At 42.0% G+C, this 17,657-nt stretch overlaps 1 protein-coding gene and 1 long non-coding RNA gene across 5 annotated transcripts in view; one reads left to right on the top strand and one right to left on the bottom strand.

Annotated features, from left to right (window-relative positions):
* Positions 1–458: 458 nt before the first annotated feature.
* LOC148937665 (uncharacterized) lies at positions 459–2,100 on the bottom strand. Its single transcript, XR_016138102.1, has 2 exons — positions 1,395–2,100; positions 459–1,021 (listed from the first exon to the last, which is right to left on the bottom strand). It is a non-coding gene; the product is annotated as an uncharacterized LOC148937665 (long non-coding RNA).
* A 7,455-nt stretch (positions 2,101–9,555) lies between these two features.
* Positions 9,556–17,657, top strand: part of LOC148937666 (uncharacterized) — a 137,479-nt gene continuing 129,377 nt past the window's right edge. For all 4 annotated transcript variants that reach the window (XM_089071631.1, XM_089071633.1, XM_089071634.1 and 1 more), the window contains exon 1: positions 9,556–11,964. In XM_089071631.1, the coding sequence (XP_088927757.1) occupies positions 11,477–11,890 (414 nt within the window). In that variant the 5' untranslated portion in view covers positions 9,556–11,476 and the 3' untranslated portion in view covers positions 11,891–11,964. The remainder of the gene's footprint in view (positions 11,965–17,657) is intronic.

Below are 17,657 nucleotides of genomic sequence, written 5' to 3' on the forward strand. Positions count from 1 at the left end.
TGACAATACGAGGGTGTAACCGAAAATACAATGTACAAGACGTTCTGTAAACATCGGAGAATTTTTTTCGACCATTACGCATCTTAAATAATAAGGTTATTAGAAGACGCAACGTATCTAATCTATTTATACGTTAGTTAAAAACTATATTAAAACTTTATTAAATTCAATTGAAAAAGGAACATTTCTGATCAATGGTATTTTGACATGTATGCATATGTTACATCCATATTAAGATTACACTTCGGCTGACATTATTAAAACTGCGACAGTAATTCGATTTATCGACGATAAATGCGTGCAGGAAATTTGTTGCGCGCGTTTCTGAAGCGTCACGCTCCGAGATTCGTATCGCCAAGACCATCGCCCACTCAATCGGAACGGCACATTCCAACGGACGAACGATGGTGTAACTGTAATCGCTTTTTCTAGTTTGCATGAGCCGATATTAGGATATCTTTCCTTTTCTTTTTTTTTTTTTTTTTTTTTTTTGTCCACGACAACAGCAACACGCTTGAAGACGTGCGATTTATCACGCGCCTAATTAATTTTACAAATCTCGCGCGAGATATTATCGAGGTCGTAACGAGCTCCCTCGAGGTTTCCTCCTCCTCCTCTCCTCCTCCCTCCCTCCCTTCTCCTTCCCTCTTCGTCGCAGAAACGAAAATCATCACTGCGCGATCTTCCGAGCGAACCGTTACACGTCGTCGTCGGCGTGGCGATAGGAAAGCCAGCATCTATTAAACGCACGCTGGTCAACGCACCCGTTATCCTTGTTCGCCGATTTGCATATTCATAATGCCCCATGCTACGGTATGCCGTAAGAATGCAGAAAAGCAAGCGACTCCGGCGACTGCAGTCGCGCTTTCTGCCTCTTGTGGCCCTGGGGTCTCTCAGCTGCGAGATGTCGTAAAAGTGCGCGCATTTTTTCCCGCCTCTTGCACTGTCTCCTGTTGGTCCTTACGTACGCAAATCTTTCCCAACGATATATCCTGGTTCCTCTGCTTCGACTTGGTTCTCCCTGCAAAACGCAAAAGATCGTGTGCGATGTCTAAGCTGTTATAGCGATTCGCATCCCGCAATTTTACTAGGTCGAATTTGAGCTAAGGAATTTGACGTTGAATGACACATTCACGATTACGAGAAGTCGAGGTATTGATTATTTTATTGGTATTGATTATTTTAGATATGGATATCAATTACATCTTTCCTTAACTTACATTTTTGATTCGTCTAAAAATTTATATATATTCTGATCTTGTTTAAGAAAACATGATTTTTTTTTTTTTTTTGCGAAGATGAAATCCACATTGAATACGTTAAATAATATACGTAATACGTTAAAGGATTGGCAAAGATTGGCAAAAAAAAAACATATACAATTATACATATACAATTATATCGTGAGACTGGTCATCGATGACAGTCGACACTGACGAATTATGGATCGATCTTTACTCAGCGGAAATTCAGTAGCCGATATTCAGTCTCACACACACAGCTGTTTTTACTTTCGTAGAAATTCGATAAAAGTGACTCGGTCAGTTTTCGACTTAGCTGTGTCAATTCGGACGGGCCGAAGGTTCGAAGTTCCCTCACGCTCAGCTGTTCTGCGCGTGGACACGTGCGCGCGCTAGATTGGCGGGGGCGAGAGAGTGCGGCGGCTTACGTGGTGCGTACGGCCGGCCTCGCGTTCGGCGCTCCACACGCGTGTGTTTCGCAGGCAAACACAGCCGCGCATACATAGAAAGAGAAGGGTACACACACGCCGCCGGCTTCCTATCTGGCGGGCGTCGACGCAACGCGGTGTGTGCATGCGCGTGTACGCTCCCCCGCTCGTACGTGGCGTCCGTGTGCACCCACACACGTGGCGGCACGCGTGTGGCAACCTCTGTGTGGGGAACCCAACGAAGGGAGGCAAGCCAGTAAGCTCGGGCGCGCCGGAGCGGCGAGAGCAGCCATTTTACTCGAATCCGGGTGGAAAACGTGTCGCGCGCTCGTCACGACGACGACGACGACGACGACGACGACGACGACGACGACGACGACAACGTCGACGACGGCGACGACGGCGACGGTACACCACGTCTTGTATCGCGTCGCGACGCGATACCCCGCGCGGTCGACATTGGCGGTAATTCCCGACCACTCGAGGATTACCATCAACGACGACGTTCTCTCTCTCTCTTTCTCTTTCTCTCTTTCTTTCTCTCTGTCTCTTTCGCGAGGATACGCGATGACGCCGCCACCGCGTGCACGTGTATCACGCTCGTGGCTCGAGTAGGAATCGCGAGCGGGACAGGGGGAGAGGAGCGCGACTGTGTGTACGTGTGTTTGTCTCTGTCGTGCGCACCGCGAGTGCGTGAGAGGAGCGTGCGATATAGATGTGTTTTGTGTGTGTGTGTGTGTGTGTGTGTGTGTGTGTGTGTGTGTGTCGCGCGTGTATATGTGAGTGTGCAGCGGCGCATCCACCACGCAAAGGGAGTATGAATGCTGTATGCGCGGGTGTGAGCGTGTACGTGTGTGTGTACGTGCATGTGTTTACGAGAGAGAGAAGGAGAAGGGTAGACGGATAGATAGAGGGAGAAAGCAAGGGGAGAAATAGAGAGAGAGAGAGAGAGAGAGAGAGAGAGAGGGGGAGAGAGAGAGAGAGGGAAACTCGAGGCACTTGGGTAGCACGAGGTGAGGCTATTCGTTCTGCGCAAGACCGTTCAAATTCGCCGCCTGCTTTGCATACCGCGTTTTCACCGACCGTCCGCCTCCACCCCCGCGCCGTCCCTAGTTTCATCCGCGACCCGCCCTTCGCGATTTTCCACGACCAACCCCCTTAGGGAGGCACTCAGGACTGATTTCGACGGCGGTCTCTCGCGACTGCTCGCGCTCTTGCAAATTTTTCTCGAAGTAATATTGTCTGGCAAAGAGTGCTTTCTGCTGCTATTCGCCTTACGTATAAATTTTGATGATAAAAGAGTATATTTATATTAAAAGATATTTACATACATCCTGTCTGTTAAACAATTGTTCTCGATTAACGCAATGAATAAAAGATATAGAAAAATATCATCGATTTTACACTCGTGTGTGTTTTCTCATTAACATTCAATATTACGGTAAATTTCTCTCGAAATTTCATCGGGGCAAGATTTCGAGGACGTTGTTTACAGTTGACTCGCTGTTATTCTCCCTCTCTCTCTTTTTCTCTTGTTACACCAGCTATTCGATCGGTATCTCTCTCTCTCTCTCTCTCTCTCTCTTTCTCCCTCCTCCTCTCTTTCTCTCTTTCGTCCGCGAATTCCTTGGAGCCGTGTGAGGAATTGCGGCATGCTTTTTGCGTTATTTGTTAATGGAGAACTCTATTCCCGATACAATCTTCAAACGTTCGGACTCGTGATTACGTCACGAACAGATCGATTGATACCGTTGATTACGCTTCGAGGCAGAATTCCGTAATGACCACTCTCTCGAACGACGATAAACCCTCTAGGTCGTCATGTATGTATCGATTTGCGAAGGCCGTTAAGCGAACGAGAACGAGAGGGACGATACGTAAACCCGATCGTTTATGAAATCGATTGTACGTTTCTAAACGTCTAAACGTGTTTATCAAGATACTCGAGGATGTGCGGAGGAAGAAAAGGATTATTGACACCCCCGTGCTCTGACTGATGTTCGTCCTGCAGGTGAAAATTCGGCTTTACGTAAATGACACCGAATTTTCGGTTACATCTGTCGCCGATGTGCACTGCGACGGCCATATTAGGCAACATTGACCTAGAAATTCTCAAATAGAAGGGAGAATCGTGACGTTTTCAAGGACTTCGCTGCGAGCTGGTCGTATGCAACGAGAAAATTTCGAGAAGTTTGCTACAGACTTCGGAAGTCGCGGCGATATGGTACGTTCGTAGAAAACCGTGACGCTTCGCACGACGCGCGTCATTCATTCCAGATGCAACGCCGGCAATTGCATTGACATCTTGATTGTCAGCTTTTTTATTCCTGAATTGCTTAGCACCGTATGAAAGTTTTCTTTCCAAATCTTGAAAAAAGTACAGCGATATGAATGCTGTATTAATTTCTTCGACAACAATGTCAAAATGGATAAAATTAGTCCTCTAGAGACAAATCATTAACATTTTTATTTTAATTAAATTTTTAATCATTTAACGTGAGAAAAATTACAATTTAATATGTTTTATATAATGATTCGAGAATGGCTTACTGTCTCATTGGTGTAACATATATAAGGCAGGATTCAACTGAAAGAGCAAAACGCGGGAAATTCCAGCGTGAAATTACTCCCAATTTATTTCCAATAAATTCACGACGGTTTTTCGGACGAGGAAACGAGGAATTTCTCGAGTGCCGCCGATTCGCTGCGTAGATTGCTCATCGTATATACATACATTTCGACACGAGTGCATGATGGTCAGAATTGCCCGGCTGTTCCGACAGCGTTAATGCTGTCTCGCGTAATGAGCGAGCAACTTGGCTCCAACGGGCACATATTTTCTTTTACGACGCCTAAATATAATCCTAACGATGCTCTTATGGCTTAGAGCGAACGCGCGCGACTTCGCGTGAAATCCGAAATTCTGCGAGGCCTCGGAAATTATCTGTTCGCCGTTTCGACCCGAGATTCAATTGCGTCCTCGCGCGAAAAATCCGCGCGGCGTCGTCTATTTTCGCGCTCGTCTATGCGTGTGCGGTATGCGACCGATTTTTTTGACAAATCCGCAACATTGAAGGACATACGCTACTGCTTGAGTGAAATCGGCAGCGATTTTACGCATAGATTTGGTACATGATGTAAGTAATAGTACTTAATTATTGAGATTGTTGATTAAGTCAATGTTAAGTTTTTACACGAGATACTCCGATCTCATGAAACAGTAGTGTGTCTTCTTTATGCTGCTTGAGTACGATTTTAATAACAGCTGTTACATCAGACTGTAAATACTGGTTGCGTTTCTTTTAATTTGCGATGCATTCTGTAGAATTTTGCATACGTTAATAAATACGTTTACGTCGCTTTGTCTGTTTTTATTACGCTCCTTTGTGCAATTGACTGTCGTGCTTGTCGTATTGTTTCGCTTTATTTGTAATATCATAATATACGCGATACTGCATTATATGTAATCACTGCATTATTTGTAATGTCTATACTGTATTAAAGTAGATGTAATTCTTGGAAAGAAAATGAAGATTGAATATTGTAAAGTTAAATATTAACGACGCGGCAGGAAAATTTCTACAATGTTTGTACGCTAGAATTATATTTACAAGCTTCCACGAGAGATTAGACGTTGCGTCAACTTACATTTGCATCTTTAAACAAAGATACAAGATTGACGCCGTGGCTCTGCGTCCAACTCCCGGTGGATTATAGTTCTGTCTCCTTCGCGTTTTCTTCCCGTTCCCCCTCTTTCCTCAGTCCGTCACGATTAAGGATCGAAGTCACGTACCGGCGAGTTGGCTGTCGATCGTCCAGCGATCGTCACGTGTCAGCCGATTTTCCCATAAAACCCACGGAACAACTTTCGATCGGCGGCAATCAGCGATTATTATCCGCGTGCCCGACGATCTTTCTCGACATCGGGGCCCGATCTGAGATCTTCACGATCGCCAACTTAGATCATGCCAACTTTCTGAGTCGACAATTTTCTACGACTCGCAAAGCCGCGAATTTTGGGGGAAGTAGATTAAATACCGAATGCACAAGGAAAAAAATATGCATATATATACATATATATATATATATATATATATATATATATATATATATATATATAGAAGGAATATATATAAAAGGAATATAAAAAGATATATAAAAAGAAAAAGTGTATATACAAATATGAAAGGAAAAGCAAGCAGTAATCCGCGAGTAATCACTGCGATATGCTATATTATTTTATTTTTAACAATTGGAAAACTTATCTTGATATTGCTATCTTCGAATCCAGATGTTCCCCGATTAAATTTAATAATTGATGTTTAATTTAGAGGTAAGTGACGACGCGCAAGATGGGTTACTTATAATCCTTCTTGAGAGAATGTCTGTCTTGCGCGTCGTCACCCACAAATATATTTGTGGGATCGACTCCCTCGACAGAGAGGGATTTCTCTCTCTTTTTTTTTTTTATTCTCTTTGTGATAATGTTCGCGTGTGGCAAATTCAGGGGTACATTCATCGACACGCCACACGACAATTAACCGCGTAAAGCAACGGTCTCGCGCTTTCATCCCACCTTTCTGTTCCGTCGTCTCTTTTCGAATCTTCCGAGGGGGTTGCCGGTGCAAACCTGTCATTATTTCGATTATTCTTCCGTGGTGGCTAATCACCGTTGTCGTTCGTGTCGTTGCCTCACTACGAATCATTATTTTTCCTATCTCCTCCCTTCCTCGGGGCTCTGTTCTCTCTCTCTCTCTCTCTCTCTCTCTCTCTCTCTCTCTCTCTCTCTCTCTCTCTCTCTCTCTCTCCCTCTCTATCGACGTCTGTTCTAAAACAAGATGAATGAAAAAGGATTGACAGGCGTTCTCTCTATAGAATTGTGTTCCTGCTAACCTTTTGTTCATTTTAATTACATCTGCAGGCTAAAGATGTAATTGAATATCATAAAGAATTCGCATGTTGTTGGAGCGGCGTCGTTTCGATTTACAAGAAAAAAGGTTATACTTTAATAATCCTGATTCTTTTGAAATTTAATTTTCAGTTATCGCATCGGAACATGGCTCGAGTGAATAAATTTTAGCTTCTTTGCCGACTTGGCGAAATAAAAATTTATAATTTTGCAAGACGAATTCCCAACGCGTTTTCTCTTGATTCTCATCTATTTTTTGCCGACATCGCTCTCTCGCGGTCGCCTCTTTCGACGGTCGCCCATCTATTGCGCGCCGTTTAATCCTACGCGTTTGCTCTTTAGCTCGGGCGAAAAAGCCCATTAAGAGGGAAGAAATTAAAGCCTCGCTGTGTATGCGCGGCACGAGCTTAAGGGCATTCGCGTTACCCGATCGTTTCAATCGAGGCTGCCCGAGGCACGGCCTCGATATCGCAAAGTGAAACGATCGTTGATTTTAAGACCGGCTCACATCGACGTCCGAGTTAATTAATCCTGTTTCAACGATTTGCTGTTCTTTATGGATTATAATTTTATATATATATATAAAACGATTGACTCTAGATTTAATTAACATAATCTAGAATTTTTAGAAATTCTTATGTAACAAATTTGAAAAACGGATCGAAAAATTTTTGTCTTTATTTTTTTATACATAGCAAATATTTAAAGTAAGAATTTGATAACAAAAAGTGATAAAAATATGATAAAAATATGTTCAATCAACTTTTTATTAAGAAAAGCTTGATTTTAAATTGATCAAAGAACTCGTAGGCAAAGGAATCTGAAATATCCGGTAGGTAGAACCAGCAAAGAGAATTTGGTTAATCAAAGTTAATGCTGATTGACATTGGTGCGAAGACTCGAGAGTCGGTCTGGCTGGGCTGAAATCGCCCGATGAAAGCCGAATCTCGCCGAAAGCCTCGGCTAGTGCTCTCTTTCTTCTTCGCCGTCGTGAATCGTCAAACGTAAATGAAACCTCTGCGCAGACTTGAATCCGTGCCAACGGTTAATTAGACATCAATGCGAGCTAAACAAATTCGGCCGCGGTATCGGGAATTATTGCGGCGCAGTTTCGACGCAAAGATAACACGAGCGTTTCTAAGCGACGTGGTGAAATCGTATCGCGATATCGCATAACGTATTAAATTTACGTCATGTCCATTTTTGACAGTTCGGTAAATGAATTATACACGGCGTGCGTCGATCTCGAGACGCGGGAGTAACTCGGGAACTCGGGCGATATTCGGCCCGATGTAAGAAGACGAGGGGAGGCGATGAAACGGCTACCAGGATGAGAGGGACGAGTCGTGACATACACACACACACACACACACACACACACACACACACACACACACACACACTCGTAGGGGAGCGCAGGGGGTGAAGAGAGCGATGGGTCGCGCGCGAGCGAGCGAGAGGCGAGTCCGCGCGAAAGGGACGGCGAAATATAAAATAGCGGGCGGCGCGCGTAGACTATATGCTCTAATTTTAGGCGATTGCCTCGCTCCCTCGCCCGAGGATTATAATTAGATACAGAAATACTCGAACGCCGTCGCCATCAGCCACCCACCCATCCGACCGAGCGAAAGCGCGACTATACGTTCGCTCGCGAATCACGAGAGCCGAGAGTCGAGAGCCGAGAGCACGGAATCGTATCGCCATTCTCGCATTCACGCTGCGTTCGTTGCCAGTCATGATGACGTTTACGCATCCGCGGCTGTCCGCCCGGAGTGACTTCCACCGGAGTACTTTGGTGTTGAGTCTGAACGGCATCTATCTTGGAGAGACCGCGAGATTTTTTTTTTTTTCTTTGGGGCGAGATTCAGGAAAAGAGTCTAATCGCGCGGATTTTAATGTCGATAACGAAAACACTTTTGCGAGTTTGATCAGGAACAATACGCGAAAACATTTCTCCTGATGGCTAACTTGCCCACACAATTTAAATTATAATTTTACTAAATAAATATATTTCGAAGTTTGCTAAACTTGATTCTCATTAAATTAGTATCTTTTTATTTTTTGCTTTATTGTCACGTATGAATTGTCAGAGAGCAAATTAAGTGCAACTACGGATAATCCGCGGCAGACACTAGCGTGTCATTTTATTAACTTGCATGATGAATGCATTTTTTTCTGCATTAGGACACACCATTGTGTGTGCGCGTGTGTAGGCTTTATAATAAATTGCGGAAACCGCCGTGCGTGACAGGCGAGTTTATACGTAATATTGTTTGGCCAGGCTACATTCTAATGCGAATCAAGAGCAAAGCTAATTTTAAGGCCGCGAATACACGCTCTGTGTGGCGCAACACGAAATTACTAACATGCTGCTTCTGTTTCTATGAAATACGAGAATTGCGTTTGTGTGTCGTCGCGCAGAATTTTGCACGTATTCAGAAAAACACCCACACACGTGTGTCAAAAATTCGAGTTTTAACGATTGGTTGGCAAAAATCGATTCGGCCTCATATTATTAAACGCCCGCTCGAGGATGCATCCTATCCAGCCTCTGGGAACCTCTTTCTCTGGTAAACCTTATTTCCATTTACCGCCTTCGAGGATCGTTAGAGCGTTGCTCGGAAAGTTAAGTTCCGCCCATGTAAAGGTCGCGAGCGTTTCTTAGGAATTGCCGATTGGTTACGCGGTACGATCGATGCCGCGATTCCCAGGAATCCCCCGAACATGCCCGGTCCGCCTCATCATAATCGGCAAATATTTATTCGCGACGCGGATAAATAATTAATTAACGCGGCCAACGAAGAATTGGACGGCGAACGGAGCAGCTGTCGGCCACGATTTTCCCCCCTCCGTCCCCTCGGGTCCCATCCCTCACCCCTCTCTCTATTCATGGCAGAGTCTAGTCTAATAGAAGACAGCGGGGCTCGTTCACCACGGCGGAGGGGGTAACCGCCCCTAATGCGGGAGAGGTAATTATTATACGAACCAATCGATACTTCGATGAACGAATCGCCTTCTAGCCCGAGGAAAAAAGTGCGGCGCGCTTCGACGAAGTCGACGGTATTCGAAACGCCGAGTCGTTAACAACCGTTCGTTTCTCTCCGTGGAAACTTCTACGCACGTTGTTGCACGACGATAAATCATTGCCCCTGTTACAATGGGCACAAAGGAGCTCACACGCGTGTGTATTGCAGTGTACGCATGTCTGCGTGGCTCGGAGCGTACGGATTTTGTAATTGCTTAAGCAAATTTACGAACGCGTTTTATCTTGAAAAAAAAAAAAATTGCAGAATCAATTTCAAAATTCATTAATTTACTCGCAGATAATTATTATAATATCAGTCAAAATATGGAAGGATTGTGATAAATGTGAAGCGTAATAACGTGACAGAGAATTTAATAAAATATGCCAGTTTAACTGGATGCTTAACTGTCGTTTTAGCAAGATTCATTATTCGCAAAATGAGTAAGTGGCAATTACATGTGAGAGAGATACTCTGTTGCTTTGATAAATATAATTTGTTCGCCTGAGATAAATTTAACGTACTTACATTAACATTGCGCGAATAATTGAGATGGAGAAGTTTCATTCTAATGTCGCGTACATTGGCGCATATGGTGCCGGCGCGGAGCCAGGCGAAACTATTAATAATGCCGATAATTACCAATTATTTTTAAAAGCAGTGAGGCCGGAGTTAATTTCAGCATGTGAGCTCATGCACTCTCACACCGACATCTTGTAGTATACAGAATGCAATATGCACGATGTATACTGTCGAAATAAGAACTATTACTTTTGTTGGAGAAGAGAATTTTATATTTTACATTCAACTAAAATTATAAACTTACTTTATCGTGTTTACAAATTTGCAAGTAAGATTTACTCGCTGTTATATAAAATGTAAAAATTACGCTTCGCTTGAAAACTACTTTTAAATATTACCTTTGTTCATTTTGTTTGCTATTTTATGCAGAAAAAATTCTACATCTTTGCCCAACTATAATTAAAAATTACATTTTATAATATTATCGTGTTTACAAATTTTCAAATCAGATTATTTAGTTATATAAAATGTAAGATATTTAATCTTTACTTTTCTTCATAAAGTGAAAAAAAAGACAATTATCGTTACCTTCCTCTTGAGGCCGCATCTAGCGAAATTGGTTTCAAGAATCTCATATTCGAAAGAATATGCGATATGAAGAGATTTATGAAATATTCCGTATATAAAGATCGGAGATATTAAAAGAGTGTATCGATCTTTCTGGATGGTCACCGCCTTCGGCGCGATACACGCTGAACGTCTGCACCAGCTTACGATATTCGTTATGATATGAAACTGGCCGGTCCCACAGTCCTGCTTGATTGCCGGTTGAAAAGTCAGCGGAGTGTGACAGGGCCGTTTCTCTCTGGCGGGCGCACAAGGCGTAGTGACACACGAGGACGGAGAAACAGCGATGGACAGGCAAAGTCTGGAGGAGGATCCCTGAGGATTCATGGTCTCTAATTTTTACGGTGTAACTAACATGCGCGTTCCATGCTATCTATATTTACAAGTACAAGTAGCCGGTCATTAAGTCCGATAATTAATCACAATCGTCTCTATTAACGGGAAGACTTAATTGCTGTTATCCGCACGGTCCTATCCTGCGCTAGGATAGAGAGAAAAGGAAACAGGTAAAAGAGAGAAAAACAGGTAAAGTCATGGTGAGGGCGGAGTTAAAAGAAGCCAGTCCCCGGATGTATCTGGGGAAAGAAAGAATTGGCCAGGCGATCCACACATTTTTCCTGAAATTTTTTTCTTTGACTTTCTTTACTTTCGATTTGACTTTAGTAGTCATTTAACCGTGCTAACAGACGGCAGAAAGTTTTGAGGTTAAAGACTAGGTTGTGTGCAATGACGAAACCCCTCCGCGCCGCGGTAACTTCGCGTCCGCCTTGGAACGCGAGAATCGACGTGCATCGACCCGTGCGAAAGTTTTTCAAGACATTTTTCCACTATTCCTTATCCTTCATTAATCGCGCGCGTGACTTCCATCCGATCTCCAGGTTCGACAGTCAACCGCGACCATTACCGGAGTCATTAGTTCGCGTACGAAATATTTTTGTCGAAGTAGTTATGGTTCAACAGTGTGCTGGTGCCGCTGCTAATTCGCGGGGGTATCGTGAAAGTGGACTTCACCAGGCGAAGTCACTTCGTTGTTACAGCAACAGCGGCAGACCCAGGAACAACGGCAGCAGCAGCAGCGACGGCGGTGACGGTGACGGCGGCGGCGGCGGCGGCGGCGGCGATAATACACGAGCAGGCTAAGATCCGCAGTTATGTTCGCGTAACTCTCACAGGCAAGCGCTTCGGTTGTAACGCCGGCAACACAGAATATGACCGTACGTGCGTTTGTATATAACTAATACTTTTATATATATATAAATACACGTTACACGTACATACGCCGTGGATATGCCATACGTATATTGTACATGGTTTCCCTCACACGTTTCGCTCGCGCGCGTATGCCGCCACGCACACAGACGCGGCCGAGACTCCTCTCGTACGTGGCCATCTACTTACTTTAGTGGTCAGCGTGGAAGAAAAGAATTAGCTAGACGGGGGCGCGTCTCATCTAGGTCACCCACACCGTCGCGGGTGGCCCGGTACGTACACGGTCACGCGCACACACTCGCTCGCACCCAAGGAGCCTCATTACGGGAGCACGGTGGCGAGGGGGTGTGCAGCAAAAGAGGCGAGCGTTAATTAAGAACAGACTCGCCACCCTCTAAGTAAGGAGCACTGACCAACCCCTCCCGCGGCCCCGTACACTCCCTCGACCGGCCACCATCCGCCGTTTCCTCTATTCCTTCATGGTCGTCTTGGCCTCGCACCCTCCCCGTGCTTCCAGTGCTGCGAGAGGAAAAACCGAGAAGACCACTGAGAGGGAAGCCGAGGGAGGTGAGGGATGAGGAAAAGGGGAAGGACGGAGAAAAGGATAAGAGAGAAAGAAGAATGCGAGTGGAAGCACTTACGTTTCTTAACGTTGTCGGATTAGACAGATTGGACGCGACTTTGTACGTATCGCAATGATTAGAAAATGACACGGTGTAAAAGGGGAATTTTAGCAAAAGAGATCGTCGTATTATTTATCGCGGCGCTGTTCCGCGCATCTCTCGACAACCGTCACTCCGCTCTTTTACCTTTCGCGCTCGCTCGGTCTCGGTTATGATTTTATCCATTCTCTCTCACGTTCTGTCTTTGCTCTTCACTTTTGTGTAAAAGAAAAGGTTCCGACGTGTGGAACGTCTCCTTCGGCAAAGGGGAAGTAGACGGTTAACAACCGAGATGGAAGATGACAGAGAAAGATGACCATGAGGAAAATTAACTAAGATCCTGCAATATGCCGCAGTGACCGTGGTATCGTCACACTTTTATAAGTAAAAATTTCGAGAATGTCGCTTTTCTCTAAACGATTTTTAGTTTGTTGATTTAGCAGAAGGAACGCTTTGAATTGATTCTCTCTTAACGCTAAACAACTTTGAAATCATTTATTCATAAATTTATATTTTTTTAAGTTTTATTTCATTTTTATCATAATTACAAGCGTAACATTTTATTGTTGCATCATTCAAACAATTTTATAATAGAAAGAAATTGAAGATCTTTATTAGGAAATCTGATCTGATTTTTATGATAAAATATTCTAAATTTGAAGATTGTCAGTTTAAATTTCAGAGTCAATGGTTGCTAATGATACCTTATATAATTTTTTTCAAAAATGACAAAATTTGTTTGAATTGTAACGGATTAAACATCAATTCTTCTAGGAATTATATCTAAAGAAATAACTTTAGTTTAGAAATTAAATAATTAAAAAATTTACAAACTAATTATTAAATTTAAAATATTTGCTTCAAAATGAATTATACCATAAGTAATGAAAATAATTATAAACAAATAATGTTTTTTTTTTATAATATACAAGCGTTATTAAACATTTACTTGCTAAGTTAAACAATTTCTTTTAATAATCGATTGATCGAGCGTGCGCCTAAATCACGACGCAACAATGATCAGTCGATCTCGTCGTGACGACACGAAGGCACACATGTTGCCAATGTTGCACAATAGGTGTTCCTCTTAGACCAAAAAAAAGTCACCCAACTGTTCATCCCCCCCTCCCCTCCATGAGCCATAAGCTGGCCCAAGCTGGGGGAGCCGCAGCTGATTGTTTCCAACAGGTTTGTCAGCTTTTGTTTCAGTCAGTTCTCATGCGTAGTGGAACTGGTCATTGCTCGAACCCCAAAAACGGTTGAACAATGACCCTTAGGGCCGTTACATTGCGCTGCAATAACGACCCCCATTACCCTGAGCTCAATGAGAGTGAGATCTGGACGGGCTGAGAATTAATCCAACGAATCCCAACGGTAGTAGGACGGATGGATGATGAATTTAAATAACGCGATGCGATCTTGTGAAACTAGGGTCTCTATTCTCTTCTGCCCCCTCATCTTCCCCTTTTCTTCTGCTCTTTTCTCTGTATCTGATAAAAAAATATTTTTTTTTTGAATAACCTTATTTTCTCACCAAGCGTAACCACAATTATAAATTCATATTTTATTATTATAATTTCTGAATGTTAAGTTTCTAGGTTTAGAATTTTTAAATCTTATTTTGAGATATTTAAAATATTGTAATTTTATAATATATTGTTATTTAATGAAAATTAGAGAAATAAATTTTCCCCCTAGTACTCTACTAATTTGGCGAAAAATACATCTAATTGTTAACGTCTTTTTTTGTTTTAAAAAAATCATTTAAGTAATGATCGAATATTTGTTAAAAGTAGTATCTCGCTCGATATTTGAAATGAAATTTTGAGGAATACTTTAGATTCTTCAAATATCTTCCTGCGCGTTTGCGAGCGAGAGCTTAATGAGACGAAATCGCAAGGGTTCATCGACTTTGCTGATGAGATGTATATCGCAAACATCTCTTGCGTAATCCATCTAACCGAAGGATCTTCGTCGTTTAGAAATCTGATTTCGTATGCTGTATTTATGTGCATGGAAATCGACGGAAATTACGTTAACCGTCCGCTCGTAATCGCCGTGACTTACTTGATAACGTCGCGCACCTTATAATAGTCGACATTAATTTTATTGCTTCATTCTTATACATGGATCTTACACATTGTGGAATTAAATGTCACTGGGATATAACCCAGGTAACAAGGTGTTGTCTATTTGACATGACTGGTTGGTCATTCTTATGACAAATCTGATGTTTACGATAATGTCCAAGCATCATAAAAATAGTGTAAATTTGTCATCGTTAATATCGTATATTAAAATCGAAAATATATGATGTCTGGAATCGTTATTACGTAATAACGACGTTATTTTTTAGCCATTAGTTACGTCAAAATTTTGTAAAATGACATTAAATTATTAATAATATACATTTCTGGCAAAAATAAAGTGTGAAGTAAGCATTTAATATATGAAAAAAATATAATTGTCGCGAGGATACTGTGATGAAAAATCCTTTTTGCGAATTTATGCTTTTTTTTTTGAGCAGATATCCGTAAAAAATACTGATTTGCCTTAAGTCAATTTATTTATTGATTCAACATATTTAAAATCATTATTGTTACCACGATGTTTCTAAAAAAAGATCATGATTTGATTTTGACGTAACTAATGATGAAAAAATAATATAGTAATGAATATAGAAATTTTGCTATCTAAAATATGATGTGATAAAAGATCATTAAATGTACATTTATACAAAAATTTTGTAGATTCTGTAGGAGTATTGATCAGATCTAATAATAATTTTGTTAAAGCATCAAAATAATTATGTAGGACACTTCAGCATGATGATAAAAACATTTAATATTTTAACAATCAACTTGAGAGTGCTACATAATTATTTTCAGATTTGTATCTGATTAAATTTTTAAATACTTTAACAAAACTACTTAATAACTTGCTAGAAATGTTGTCCTAGATATTTCCGATATGCTACTGATATACTAATTAGATAATTACTTGAAAAAAAAATATATATATATATAAATATAAATGTAAATAAGGATATTTTTATTATAGATAGATATTTTACACAATGATAATGAAAAAAAAGTACGATTTCAAAAATCATCAAATTTATATGTTATTGAACTTTTTTTTATAAAAAAAAAAAAAAAAAAAAAATACGGATAGAAGAATTCAAGTATCTATCGGAATATGAAACACTTCATATGGAAGTTGAGTTGCACTGAACAGACAGCTGCCTCACTGAGTTGCGGAGACACAAGTCGACGAATCCGCAAATTAAACAAACACCCTATTGACGCGCTGATCCTCCACCGAGGAGGCATCCTGACTCATTTGCGCGAGGACGGGAGAAAGACAGTGAGAAAAGAAACGGTCGCCATCTCCACGAGGCCCTCGTTCAGCGGATAAGAAGGATGGGGGGGGGGAGAGGAGGGAAGCGTGGCAAGAAGCGGGGGATGGAGACTTGGCAATCCGAATGAACGGACTACACCGCATACAGGGTCTTAGCAGGACTTAACGAATATTGCCGTCGATATCCAGGAGTCCCCAATTCGACACTACTCTCCCACCATCTTTCGAATGTTCTTTGTCTCTCGTGCTGATACGCGTCACGGATATTCCGTCCGTCAATTCTTAGTTTATCAAGTTCGTCTCGTGGATCTTGTCTCTTTTATATCTATAGCGATAGATATGAATCTCTATTTCGCGTTCTCATTTGTGACTCACAGCACGAATGATTAAAAAAAAAGGGTTTTTATTTAATTTCACTTCAAAGATGTATAAAAGAATTTATGTTTTATATAATAAAATCTCTTAATTTACGTTTTATAAGAGGGAGCACAATTTTTTTAAGGCACAACAGCTGACGTTTAATAAACCATGTATTTTTGTGTATTTTTTGTGTATTTTAGAGCTGTTACATGTGCGCATAAAAGCACAGTTTTCTAAAATAAAAAAATAGAGAGATTGTATATATTAGAGAGTAATGCGAATCTCTTTCTTATCGCAGGTGTAATTATGTTAAAAAAGAACTACGAGAGCGTACTTGCATTTACTACTCGCGCAAATTAAAGCGGGGCGGATTTTTCGCTACATTACGGTTGTCTTTCACGTATGTATCGCGCAAGGGTCGAAAACGTCCAGACGCGGAGGTCAGAAGGAGCCGGACGACAACCCAGATAAATTAGTGCGGGTAATGAAGACTGAGCCTCGTGTCTGATTAAACAAACACAGAGAAGCGCAAATAAGTGAGAGAACGCCGAGAAGACGAAGAGAAGAGAAAAGGGGAGTTTGAGACGGAAACAGCAAAAGAAAGAGCAAAGGATGCGACAGAAGAAGAATCTGTGATTCCTCGGACCTTTCTCTCATTTTACTTCCAATTAACTTAAGCAGACTCAGTAATACACTGCGTCCAGGTTATTGTCCGCCATTCTTTCTTCGCCTTTCGTCCGCGTATCTCCTCTTTTCTTTCCCTTGCTCGCTGAACTATGGATGCAGAAAGAGAAATTTATTTCCCGAGTTTAAGTTGAAGCAAATTCGCACGTGGTAAAAAATACCGCACGATATATCGCTATTTATACATCGTTCTTTTAAATAAAATCGGTATCACTCTACTCGTAAAATATTAATTCTTTTACAGAGCTCCGATTCTCATCACCAACTGACCATCTCATTAACATACCTTACGAATCCCCTCCCTAAAGGGGAGTAAACTGAGAAATTCAAAGAGAAGAGGGACGCCAGGTGTCAAGCGTCAAGGTGACGCTTGCATCTCGGAGCGTCAGGCGCGTAAATTTATTTATAATCCTCGCTTTTTTAACTATCCGAAAAACGACGCGCCGGGGAATTAGTGTCCCGCGGATGCGGAGCGGACGATCTTATTTCGGCGGAACGACAAGGACGGCGGACGGCTAGGTGAAAAAAATAAGCTTTCGACGTTAATAATTATTGTCAAACTGACACATTGAATCGCGCGTCAAGGCGATGGGGCACTCGCGGTGAGGGGAGGCTGTGAGGGGAGAGGCGAG

The sequence above is a fragment of the Pogonomyrmex barbatus genome, unplaced genomic scaffold (assembly GCF_055798465.1).
Source record: "Pogonomyrmex barbatus isolate J1 unplaced genomic scaffold, ASM5579846v1 scaffold12, whole genome shotgun sequence".
NCBI classification, from domain to species: Eukaryota; Metazoa; Arthropoda; class Insecta; order Hymenoptera; family Formicidae; genus Pogonomyrmex; species Pogonomyrmex barbatus.